Raw genomic sequence first — 12,933 nt, forward strand, 5'->3', positions numbered from 1 at the left:
ACGTCTCTCAAAATAAAAGGCTGAAAGAAGGGTGACCTGTACTAATGGGTTCATTTTTACCTTAAAAATATTTTTTCCAGATACTACTCTCTGGCCTGGGATTCGTGAAGTCAATATTTGTTGCTGGTCAATCACTTTGTCGTGGAAAACTAAGCCTTTTAGCTCACCCACTTTGCAATGCCCTCACTTAAGACTCCTGCTTTTGTGTTTCACAACACTGCAGTGCTCTGTGTGTGTGTGTGTGTGTCTGTGTGTGTGTGTGTGTGTGTCACCCATGTTGGTCTGTTCTGTTTTCTTACCTGCTCTGCCTTTACTAGCTGCCCAGTAACTCCATTTTCCTCCTGTGCTTCCCTGGGCTCCACACCCGAGGAAGAGTTGCAAAGGACCCTTTAAAAGACAGACCCCTACTAACTCATGCTCTCTTTCTGCTCTCTCTTTCCCTGGGGCAGACAGGGCTTTCCCTGTCTCCCTCTTCCCTTCTGTCCTCTCTCTGTCTCTGTGTCTCTTTACCTCTTTTCTCTTTTCCTCCCCCCTCCCCCTTTCTTTTCTTTTTCTTTTTCTTTTTCTTTTCTTTTCTTTCTTTTCTTTTTTTTTTTTTTTTTGGTTTTACGAGACAGGGTTTCTCTGTATTGTTTTGGATGCTGTCAGTCCAGCCCGGCCTCGAACTCACAGAGATCTACCTGCCTCTGCCTCCCAAGTGCTGGGATTAAAGGCGTGCGCCACCAACGCCCGGCCTCTCCCCTCCTTTCTAATAAAACTTCTCCCTAAGCTCTGTCTGCCTGGCGTGTTTGTCCCTCCGCCTCGGTCACCCTCGCCTGCCATGGAATCCGCCGAGGTCCCCCACGCGCATCATCGTAACACACTCATTTAGTACTAACTAGATATACACCACGTGCCACACACTACGCTAGGTACTTTGCTGCACGGCACACAGAGGCTTTTCCTATGACTGGACCATCAGCTCCCTCCTCCACTTACTTTTCCTGCTTCTGGGAATTGCATTTACGGAAACAAACGTAAAACGGCTCTCAGATGAGAGGTTCGGCTTCAGTGGGGATGAAGCCGGTTTCTCAGAGTCTGTCTGCATGTCCAAGGCAGCACGTACCATGTGGCGACAGTGTCACAGAGGTGTCACTCTTACTCCTACAGCCCCTAGCATACAACCGTGTAATGCCTCCAGGAACTTGGCAGTTCTGAGTGTCGCTCCGTGCATGAGTGCAGGAATTGCACAGTGGTGAAGGTAGTATTACTGTCCAGATACACTCAACACCAGGCTGTGTGCATATGCCTTTGGCGTCATTTAAGTTGCTAGCTTTATTGTTCAATGAATTTTACTTCAGTATTTAAAAGAACAAATGTCAAGTAATAAATTACTAAACAAAGAACTGTCCAAAGCTGATATCTGAGGATATTCTTTGGGATAAAAAGAAAAACTGCCACTGGAAATCTGGAACAATATGAAGTATGGAAACACACAGTAGAAAGACAACGCTGTGTGTTAGATGGTGCCCGTGCTCTCCGGGGTCTTACGGGTTCTCAAACTCGAGAAGAAGTGGATTATAACACAGCCAAGCAAGTACTAGGAGGTCCTCCTCAGAGGTCAGTTAGAAGTCCCTCCTGCGGCTGGACTCAGACACCGTCTCCTTAACTGTATTCATCTCTGGGATTCTTCTAACTTAGAGTAGGCGGGCCAGTCACGAGCCTCAATACTGAATCCTAGGAATCCCTATTGCAAACCAGTAACCTACAGCACTTAGCATTAAAAATACTGCACCTACCCTTTCTCAAGACCGTCGTCCTTGGAAGAGACTGGATGCGGGAACTCGCTCCTCCCCAGCTTCTGAGTCCCTGTGCTTACTCTTGACAATTTCTTAGGAGATTTGGGCTGTGGTAATAAACTGATTTCATCTCCCTAAAAAGTGAGAACAATAATGAAATGGAAAAATGGGCAAAAAAAAAATGAAACAGAGAATTAAGTTCCTCACTCTACTGCCTACCAAATAGCCCACTGAGATAGGACTGCTTCTGTCACACACGGGCGAGTTTTACGGGGACAGGCAGAGTGAAACATGACAGGGACAGAGACTGGCTAGGTCCTTACTTCCAGGACCGTGGAGGCAGACTCCCTCCTGGGAAGGGAACTGGGCAGCCGTCCCCTCTCCTGGTTTAAAACTGTGTGGGAGAGCACCAGGAAGAGGTGGAGCTGGGAAAACAAAAACAACTGTCCCTTGCTTAGCTGGGACAAGGCATCTGTAACTCAACAGTACTGTGTCTTTCCTTTTAGGGACATTTTATGGTCATGGTTGTTTTTCCTCTTCTTAGAGGTTTCCAATGGTAGGAGCCGGAGAGTTGATGGCTCAATAGTTATGAGCTGATCTTAACTGGGCGCTCTTCCAGAGGGCCCAGGTTCAATCCCCAGCACCCACGGTGGTGGCTCCCAGCTGTCTGTAATTCTAGTCCCAAGGGATTTGAATCTCTCTTCTGGCATCTGTGGGCACAGGGTGTGCTCATAGTACACAGGCATGCATGCAAACAAAATACCACACATACAAAATCAATAATATATTAACAGCAGCATAAGGCAGACTGTGCTAAGGGCAGTTGGGGCCACTAGCAAAAGGGAAGGTGAGTCGGCCATGGGAAAGAGACCGGGACTTGGGCAATGGTCAAAGCTGCTCTTCGCTGGTGGAGCTTCAGGTTAAGGCTGGGCGTGTGGTACCTGTCTGTAGTCCCAGCACTCGGGAGGCTGAGGCACGAGGGTCACAAGTTCAAGGCCAGCCTGGGCTACGCAGCAAGTCCCCGTCTCAAACGAAGCATTGCAGTCGTAGGTATTAAGTAGGGGCCCAGGCACTGGTATGCTTTAAAAGTTCTTGGGGGCGGGGGATTTCTAAGGTGTGCCTGGAGTTCTGGAACCACAGAGGAAGAAACGCCGAGACCCTGCTGACGGCGCTGAACGCTGTGCGTGAAAGAGGAACATTCAGGATGTGTTATGTAACTTGCTGAGTTTTGAAACGAGACACAGTCGGGCTCTAAAACAGTCCCTGGGGCAGTTTTGTCTGACCGTGTCCAATAACAGAATATTCTGTGACGCCCTTACGTGGCGAAGGCGAGCGAGGGCCCTTATCGCCACTGAGGCCGATAGTTCCTTCAATTACCTCCTTATTTCAGACTTTCCCCTTATCGCCTGTCTCTCTCTCTTTTTTTTTTGTTTTTATGAGACAGGATTTCTCTGTATTGTTTTGGAGGCTGTTGGTCCAGCCCGGCCTCAAACTCACAGAGATCCTCCTGCCTCTGCCTCCCGAGTGCTGGGATTAAAGGCGAGCGCCACCAACGCCCAGCCATCGTCTGTCTCTTTATTCTTCTCCATGTGTGTGCCCAGCTCCCTTCCTTTGGTTCCGGGTCAATTCCTACTGTGTTTGTGCTAGGGATGCGGACAGGGAATTCCCTTCTGTTCTAGAAGGTGGTGAAAGGCAGCCGACAGGTGTTGAGTCATGTGACCGACCGCAAAGGCAATAAAGCAAGGCAGGGCAGAGGGCACCGATAGGGATGGGAGGCGGTGGAACCAGCCCAGGACGGAACCACGCCCTCTGAACTCGGGTGCCAGTGAGGAGGCCTGGGCGAGCTGTGTGGCCTCTGACAGTGGAGTCAGTGTTTATCCCTAGTGCACAAATGGACTGTGGGAGCCCATTCCCCATGGAGGGATGCTCTCTCAGGCTAGACAAATGATGCCTCCTCACCCTCCCTGGGGAGTGGGTGGGGAGGGGTGGGATGGGGGTCAGTGGGGGACATGGGAGGGGCGTGGCTGTGGGGGAAGGGGGCGCACCAAACGCAGGGGGCAGAAAGTGCCCTGCGGTCCCACTGGATGTTCAGGGGCAAGCAAAGGAGCCGGTGCGGCTGGTTTGGAGGAAATTAGAGGGGAGTGTGGGGAGACGGGGTGGCGAGGTTGGCAGTTTTCTGATTGTGTTCTAGGGGGAGATAGAGAGGCCGCTGGAGAACTTCCAGCTGACCAGTGAGTGTCACGGTTTGTATGTGTAGAGGGACCTCTCTTCCCTTCCTTCCTTCCTGCCGGTGGTGGTCGCTTTGCATTGCTCTGATGAATTAAGCTAATAATGGCAACTCAAAGAAGGGAAGGTTACATTGATCTCGAGGCTCCAGAGCGATTCGCTCCATCGTGGCGGGGAAGGCATAGCAGCAGGCGGGGAAGGCATGGCTGTGGGCATCTGGCTTGGTCACACCGCATCCACCTTCGGGAAGCAGAGTGTGAACCCAAAGCCGTAAGGGTCCCAGTGACCCACTTCCTCCGACTCGGCCACGCCCTCTAAAAGGTTCCACGACCTTCCCAACCAGTGCCAAGTGGGGACAGGGTGCCCAAACGTGTAAACCTGTAGGGTACAGGTCGCATTCGAACCGCAGTGTTTGACAAACACCCAAGGACAGATGTCAACCGTGCAGTTAGTAAAGACCGGTTTGTGCACTGGACACCCTACCTGGACCTCAGGGACCTGTGGGATGCAAGACTTTGGCCTTAAAGGCAGGAGGGTTGCCATCTGTGGGAAAGGGTCGATATCCTTCCTTGGTTTCTGTTGCCGGAGGCGCCAGAATTTCAGTTCAGCACTCGCATTTTTTGTTGTGGATGAATGCGTCACACAAAATCTTGGTGCCCTGTTAGTTGGGGGAAAACAAAACAAAACAGACAAACTGAAGATTCAATATGTTAAGAAGGAACTATAACAAATCTCAAAATCAAAAACCTACAAGTCACATAATTTATCACGATTATCCATCCTTGCTGTCTATTTCTTTTCCTGCTGGCTTGTCTTAAAAATATTTTTCTATATGTTACTTCACTATACTTAATTCACTAATAGAAAAAGGTAATACATATTAGAAAGCTCATTAAAATTATTATCTGCTTGATAAGAAACAGAAATACATAAAAACTATTAAGGAATTTAAAAATAACATAAAATGTGCTGTGGTAGTTTGGTATTTATCTATAATATCAAACTAAAAATTAATTTCATGCTTAAAAACATATAAACATCTCATTTTATTTTTTTAGTTTTGATTTTTGTTTTTTTTTTTTAAGACAAGGTACAAGGTATCTTTTTATATTCCTGGCTGGCCTGTAACTCAAAAGACTCACCTGCTTCTGGCCCCCCAGTGCCAGGATTAAAGGCACATACCACCATGTCTGGCTAAAAATGCAAACATTTTAGAGTATTCAAGTATGCTACTAAAGTGGGTTACATTGAACATTTATGTATTTTTTCAAGTCTTACACTTTGAAGGTAGGAATTAATTCGACAACAGTTTATACAAAGGAAAGATGGACTCTGCATCAGAAACTCAAGGGAAAGATTTTGGCACAGGGCCGAGTTCGCACTCAGTTGGGGTGGGGGGGATGTCCTAGTGGCCAGTCAGTGGGAGAACGCTTTGGGGTTACCACAGCTAACTGCAGCTGTCGGGCCGATGGCTAAATTGTTCTTTAGACTGGGTTTCACCTGGTGCCAAGCCTGAGGACTAATTCCTACCCCACATTCTGGAGACTAGCTTCACTTTAACGTGGGAGGAGAGAAGGCATTCCCGGAGCCAGCCTGTTAGGGAGTGAGGAGAACCCAAAGGCTGCATTTAAGAGCGGAAACCCCTGCAGTCCATGTGGTCACTCCCGCTCCAGTGTGCTTCTGGGCTTCCCTCTTTGGAACCGGAAGCACCTCACCTAAGAATCCCAGGAAATGGGTCCGCAAAACCCTTCCCGACTCCTCCATGTGGCAGCCAGGGAATCTAGACACTCTTGATTCACGTTAAAGTCTACTCATATGGGTCCAGTTCTATGCCGCCCTCACCATTTAACTGGCTCTTATTCCACTCCAGCATTAATCTTTGATGAGCCAGCCACTCTGTGAACTTCCAGTACAGTAGGACCCTCCACGGTGAGTTCTGAACCAGTACTGCGTTATTTCCGACACCATCATCATCATACAGGCTCTCGTGCTCACTGGTTTTACATGTCTTTATTCTCAAGACCTTGCAATCAGAAAATACTTACAAAAAAACCACTAAGGAAGAATTGTATGTGTGTGCGTGTGCGAGTGCACACGGGTGTGTGTGTGTGTGTGTGTGTGTGTAACCATAAACAGCTCTCTGATGTTTTTCAGTGAGTGACTGGACAGACAGACAATGGGTAAACCCCTCAGGAACAAAGCAGAGCATGTTGTCGATACACTTGGCTACACCTCGATAGAGTTATGCTGAGCTTGAAAAGCTTGTGCCCAAAGGTTACATATTAGACAGTTTGTACCGACGGCTCCTTGGGGGTTGGGGAGGGAAGAGAGGGGGAGGCAGGCGTGGTGCTGAGATAGCATTACAAGGCGGGCTTGTGGCAGGTCCCATGTCTTGACCCTGGCAGAACACACATAACTATGAACAATCACATTACATCAAGCTACACACACACAGAGAAATGAGAGCACGTATCGCTTCTCGGCTTTTTGGCTAAAATCAGGTGTAGAAATGAGAGCATGTAAAATTCATGGAATGTGGAAAAGATAGGCACATCAATGTTGGTCTTACTCATTTCGATACTGTACTACCATGATGGCTACTTTTGGCTGCCGACCTGGCTACATCTGGCATGAACTAATGTACAGGTGCACCCGTGAGGGATTTTTTTTTCTCTTTTTCACTTCAGCAGTCTTTAATAAAAGCTGTGCATGAGACACCATCCACTCCTGCATCTTCTCAACCGTTTCTGCCTTTTATTTCTCCTTCCCTGCTGTTGAGTCCCGGCTTCCCTTCCCAGTGTCTTTTTTGTTTTTTTTTTTCTGTCTTTGTCCAGCCGGATGCCCACACGGACAGTTGTGTCGTTAGTCTTTTCTCCCTGCGCTCGTTCAGTGTGGATTACATATTCCCTCCTGTACCCTTGGACCACGTGGCCGATCTGTCGGCCTTTGTGGTGTCCTTGGACAACCTGAGCCTCACCACCCTTTCGAATGGGCACAGGTCTAATGCAGCACTTCCGTCTCAGCTCCGTGGAAAGCAAGGAAGACACAAGCTTCCACCGAAGGTGAGAGGTGCCTCGAAACACTGTTTGCCATTCTGTATCTGGTTAGAGGTTACAAAGGGATTGAACCTTATTTTGGCAGCTGCGATCCAGTGATGGCCACAAAAGGAAAGTGGGATTTTTTTCCCTAATTAAGTCACACCTTCTGCTGGCAGCACCGCCGAACCTTACCACGCGTTTAGAGACACCCAAGCACACCAATGATCTTCGTCAGTGTTCTATTGCACGGCAACTCCTATAAAGGAAGGCTTACAGTGCCGGAGACTTAGTCCACTGTCGTCATGGCAGCAGGCAGACCAGCTGTTGAAGAAGTAGCTGAGAGCTGCATCCTAATCAGTGCAGGTAGATGCCTGGACCTAGCATGGGATTTTGAAACCTCAAAGTGTACACCCCCAGTGGCACACTTCCCCCAGCAAGGTCACATCTCCAAACCCTAATCTTTTCAACTGCTAACCAAGCATTCAAATATAAGAGCCCACGGGGGCCGTCCTTATTCAAGCTACCACGTTCCACTCCCTGGCCCCCATAGGCTTGTAGCCAGATCGTAATGCAAAACCCCATTCAGCCCAATTCAAAAGTCCCCATAGTCTCAACACAGTTTTAAAGTTCACAGTCTCTTCTGGAATTCATGCAATCTCTTAGCTGTAATCCCCTGTAAAATCGAAATAAAAAAAAGCTGATTGCATACTTGCAACATATAATGCCACTTTAAAAGGGAGGGAGGGGAGCACAGGGAGGAAATACTGGATCAAGGCAAGACTGAAAACCAGAAGGGCAAATTCCACACTCTGCATCTCCATGTCTTGTGCCAAAAGGCTCCTCAGATCTCCAACGCTTCCCAGCTTTGTCGACTGCAGCCTATTTCTCTCTCTTGTGCTAGTTCTACGCTCGGTCTGAAACTGTCCTCAGCAGGTGTTCCAGGACTCTGGTGTCTATAACATCTCGGGGTCTCCAACACAATCCAGGATTCACCTTTGCAGCTTCACGCAATGGCCTCTCTAGTCCTCCATGCAGGGACACCCCTGCCACACACCTGGCCTCAGTGGTTTTGCTTAGCTGCAGAGGTAAATCCCACGACCCTTTTTCTTGTGTCCTTAACTCTAAACCCAGAGCCATGTGGTCAAAGCTGCCAAGTTCTGCTGCTTGCTGGGACTGGGGCGTGGCCCTCCTTGTTGAACCACATCTTCCTTAGCTTTCTGTTGCGGACGGTTTCCATTCATTGCTCACATTGGTCTTTAATTCCTCTTCACAAGTCGGAAGCTTAGGGGGTGGTGTCTTGCCCTGAAGTCACCACTCCCTCTATTCCATTTAGCATCAGGCTTTTCTTTAAACTTTTTTATCTCATTGAACATGGGCTTAGTCCCATTATACTTTCTGGTTCCCATTTTTCTCCTCAAACTGTATGTTTTGTATTTCTCTTTCAGCTTGCTCCTTTTCATTATAGATCTGCCTACAAGTGATGGCTAACAATCACGTGACACAGTCAATAGTAGGCTGTCTGGAAACCTACTCTACCAAAACGCTTCAGTTCGACCTCAGGCAGGTTTTGGGGACAAGGGCAAAAAGCAGCCACATCCTTTGCCAAAATATCACAAGAACGGTCTCTAGACTACTTACTGACATTCTTCCCCTCTGAACCCTCTTGGGCAGCCCCACACTCCTACTAGTGGGGCCCCTTAAGCCCTGCTTAAAGCATTCAGCTTCCTTCCTAACCCAAAGTCCCAAGGTCCACATCCCACTAACAAGCAGCAAGAGCAGGTCTGTCACAGAAATCCCCCACTCCTGGTACCAGTGTCTGCGTTGGTTACTGCACCATTGCTGTGAAGAGCCACCATGACCATAGCAACTTTTGCAAAAGATGGCATTGAACCGGGGGTTTGCTTACAGTGTCAGAGGTTAGTCTATTTCCATCGTGGGGGGTGGGAGCCTGGTGGCAAGCACGGTGCTGGAGGAGTAGCTGAGAGACACATCCCGATCCACAGACTGAGGGAAAGGGAGCAACCGACCCTGGCTTCCGCCAACAAGGCCACACCTCCTAATCCTTATAATCTTTTTGAACAGCTTCGCCCCTGGTGACCCAGCATATTAAATATATGAGCCTATAAGGGGCCGTTCTCATTTCCACCAGCACACTAAGCGTCTGAAAGGTAAACGCTTTTCAAAGAGAGGCAAAGGCGCGCTGGTCACTCTCGGTTTCCATAGTTATGTAACCACAACACACACAAAAGAAGTATTATTTATAACTAGCCTAAGGAGAGTCAACGGAAATGACTTTAACCCATGTCATCTTCCTTACCAATACAGAAGCAAGGGTTTCAGCACCTCAATCTGAATGTTTTTCAAGTGTTCCTCTGTCCACCGGGATCCTTGAAGCAGCTTAAACTTCGACAGGACTTCTGTGGAAAGGTAGCGCTCCCCACTGCTCAGAAGGTAGCATTTTTTCATTTTCTCAAGATGTCTTAGAGAAAGCACAGGTATGGACTTGTCAATACAATGTTCAATCTCCCGCAAGTCAGCACTCTGGACAAGCGACAAATACCTCATACCAACAGCCAGTAGAGTGCTAAAGGGTTTGTAGACATGGATTATTTCCCAGGGTGCTTGCTATTCCTCAAAAGGCTGGACAGCCTTGTAGGGCTGTGCACACCAAATCTCTAAAATTTGTAACTTTGTTACATATATATATGTATATATACATACATACTATATATCAGCACATGTGGGTACGTGAGGACTAGAGATAAGTCACCCTGGGACTGGACAGCCCCAAGGGAATGTCAGAAATCCTTCTACAGGAGACACCGTGGGGCCAGAGCCATGAAGACATGAGGGAGACATTAGAGAGTAGCTAAGCTGTCATGCTGCTGGCTTCGAATATAGAGGAAGGGACCATAAACCAAGGAGCACAGGCCGTCTCCTCCATAAACTGGAAAATGCAAAGAAAAAGATTCCCTCTAGAACTGCTGCTTCGAGTCACTGAATGTGGGCAGTTCATTATGGAGACAACGGAAGTCCATGGTATTGGCCCTGAAAAATCCCAAGGTTTCTTGCATATGACTCTCCTGATAAGTCTTACAAAATATGGCTCAAGTCAGCTTGACTTGGTGAGTCCTGTTCAAAGCATAAACTCTGTGACCTAAATACTATTCTAACAACTATAATAACCCAGTCCCTAGTCCATCTCCACCAAGCCCTTAAGACTGAATGCAGTCTAAGGCGCTTCAGGGTAGGTCAGGAGCAACAGACATACAGACTTCCGTAAAGCGGTGTCCTGTAGGGATGAACGCTCACAGTAGCCCGAAGTGTATGGAGCCAGCCGAATGCAGAGCTGAGCCCCATCAGACTTTCAGAAGAGTCAGACAGACAGACAGACAGACAGACAGACACGTGGCATCTGACCTAAGTCAGGCTGCTGGGACAAGAGACCCACACACTGGCATTCATAGCGGGTCTGCTCTGAGTTTGGTCATACCACTGATAAAGTATTTGTTGTATAAAATTTTATAAAATTATGACACTATAAAAAGTAGAACAATTTTAGAGCATGTCTGGAAATTATAGGAAGAAACAAACTATTCCCAAATAACTATTATTGCTATCCTATTTATTTATTTCACTTCTCTTATGTGTCTTGAGTGTTTGGCCTGCAAGTATGTGTGTGCCACACGTGTGTCTGGTGCCCACATTGTTCAGAAGAGGGCAACAGATCCCCTGGAGCTGGAGCTGGAGCTGTGGATGGCTGTGAGCCACCACGTGGGTGCTGGGAACTGAACCTGGGTCCTTTGCAAGATCAGCAAGTGCTCTTTACCACCGGGGGCCACCTCCCCAGCCCTGGAATCTTCAAGCTACGAAATCAGAAAACTTGTGATATCAAAAGTTTATTATCGCAGCCGGGTGGTGGTGGTGCATGCCTTTAATCCCAGCACTCGGGAGGCAGAGGCAGGCGGATCTCTGTGAGTTCGAGGCTGGGCTGGACCGACAGCCTCTAAAACAATACAGAGAAACCCTGTCTCGTAAAACCAAAAAAAAAAAAAAAAAGTTTATTATCGCAAGTAGCATTGGTTTTTATCCCATCAAATACATAAACTACAACTTTAATATTTAGTATTTGTGCCTGAATGGCTCAATTTTTTAAGACTACTGAAAAAATAAACAGGGAAATACCTGTGATGTCTTCCACGGTCCTTAAGAACTTTTAACCTCTCGATGTCCATCCATAGCCACCAGTATCTTTCTCCTAATGTTCCCTTTAGAAACTTCTTAAACCTTTCAAATTCTCTTCTGTTGCCAATGTCGTAGGTTCTGTGAGGAATACACCAGTCGGCCCTGCTCTCTGGTCCGAGGCTTTCGCTCTTTGAACTTAGACTCACGTTTTCCAGTTTCTCCTGTGAGACTTCCTTTACCGTTTCTATCTGGGGCGAACTTACCATCTTCTTGCTAGGCGCCGGCTCCAAGTTGTCGAATACCACCTGGGTTACGTTGTAGAAGTTGATGTAGCTGGAAGTGTTGCTGAAGGCGTAGCCGGTGATGTGCTCCAAGGCTTCTCTCAAGATGAAGATTATGTAGGAGTTGAGAAACTCGTCCACCGTGGAAAAGTGCAGCGTCAAGCTATTGTCCTGAGGTTCCTTCCTCTCTAGGTATATTCTCAGAAGCGCTTGGGATGGAGTGTCTTTCACGGAGATGGACCCTTCTTCTTCCTCTTCTTCCACTTCTGGGACCATTTTATCAGTTTTAGACGGGCTCTTTATTGTCCTGGGGTGCACTTGGTCGTTGAAGATAAAACTCTCTGTATTAAATTGGAAAAGGCTGATAGGTTAGCTGTGACACTCGCTCTTCTGGTGTTACATGGGTGCTATAGAAAATGGAATGGCAGATGGGGTTACCGTATGGAACTGCTATCAGGATGTCACTTTGCCCTTTTTTTAATTTTTTTTTTTTTTTGGTTTTTGGAGACAGGGTTTCTCTATGTAACTTTGTAGACCAAAGTGGCCTGGAACTCACAGAGATCCACCTGCCTCTGCCTCCTGAGTGCTGGGATTAAAGGCGTGCGCCACCACCTCCCAGCTTTGACTAAATATTTATATTTAGGCTTCAATAACTCTCGTGCATCTAATTCTTATCATTAAAGTGACAATGTAGGTACTTATAAAAGATCAGACCCCTCCCCCCAAAAAATAGTTTTTCTCTTTCAGAATTCAGGGAAATATTGAAGTTTCACATGTCATTCTACCTTGCCCACTCCACAGCTCTGGTGGTTGTCATCAGCGTGCCCGCGACTGGGTGACCACTTTCTGTCACCAGATTTGAAATCTCCTTGGACTAAAAACCTTTCATTATGATTTTGTATTGAAAGTGAGAATAACAACACCCTCACCCCAGTCTGTAAACGCTTGACAGGATGCAAGCACTAGACTCAAAAGTTTCCAAGAGGAGTGACTTACCAACAAGGACCATGCAGCTAAGAGCTGTGAGCGCTCGGGAAGGCCCGCCATGCAGCCAACGCATGCTCAGGAAGGCCCACCATGCAGCTAAGAGCTGTGCATGCTCAGGAAGGCCTGCCATGCAGCTAAGAGCCATGAGCGCTCGGAAAAGCCCTCCATGCAGCCAACGCATGCTCAGGAAGGCCTGCCATGCAGCCAACGCATGCTCAGGAAGGCCCACCATGCAGCTAAGAGCTGTGCATGCTTAAGAAGGCTGGCCACGCAGCTAACGTGCTCAGGAACGCCCACCATGCCAACACAGCAGAGGTGGAGGCGAGAAGGATCGCTGTGACCTCGAAGCCCATCAGAGCTAAGGGGCGAGTGTGCAATTAGCCTGGACTACACAGCGTGACCCTGTGGCAGCAAACAGAATCACTGACTGATAAATAT

General features: G+C 47.7%; 1 protein-coding gene and 1 pseudogene across 2 annotated transcripts in view; both read right to left on the minus strand.

Annotated features, from left to right (window-relative positions):
- Nucleotides 1-12,933, minus strand: part of Rgs22 (regulator of G protein signaling 22) — a 99,099-nt gene that overhangs the window by 53,592 nt on the left and 32,574 nt on the right. For both annotated transcript variants that reach the window (XM_040730413.1, XM_021228699.2), the window contains exons 8-11: nt 11,228-11,849; nt 9,360-9,521; nt 4,488-4,662; nt 1,779-1,912 (exon numbers count right to left, since the gene is read on the minus strand). In XM_040730413.1, the coding sequence (XP_040586347.1) occupies nt 1,779-1,912; nt 4,488-4,662; nt 9,360-9,521; nt 11,228-11,849 (1,093 nt within the window). The remainder of the gene's footprint in view (nt 1-1,778; nt 1,913-4,487; nt 4,663-9,359; nt 9,522-11,227; nt 11,850-12,933) is intronic.
- LOC106021340 lies at nt 6,624-8,904 on the minus strand (annotated as a pseudogene).

This window comes from Mesocricetus auratus, unplaced genomic scaffold (genome assembly GCF_017639785.1).
Source record: "Mesocricetus auratus isolate SY011 unplaced genomic scaffold, BCM_Maur_2.0 Super-Scaffold_100023, whole genome shotgun sequence".
NCBI classification, from domain to species: domain Eukaryota; kingdom Metazoa; phylum Chordata; class Mammalia; order Rodentia; family Cricetidae; genus Mesocricetus; species Mesocricetus auratus.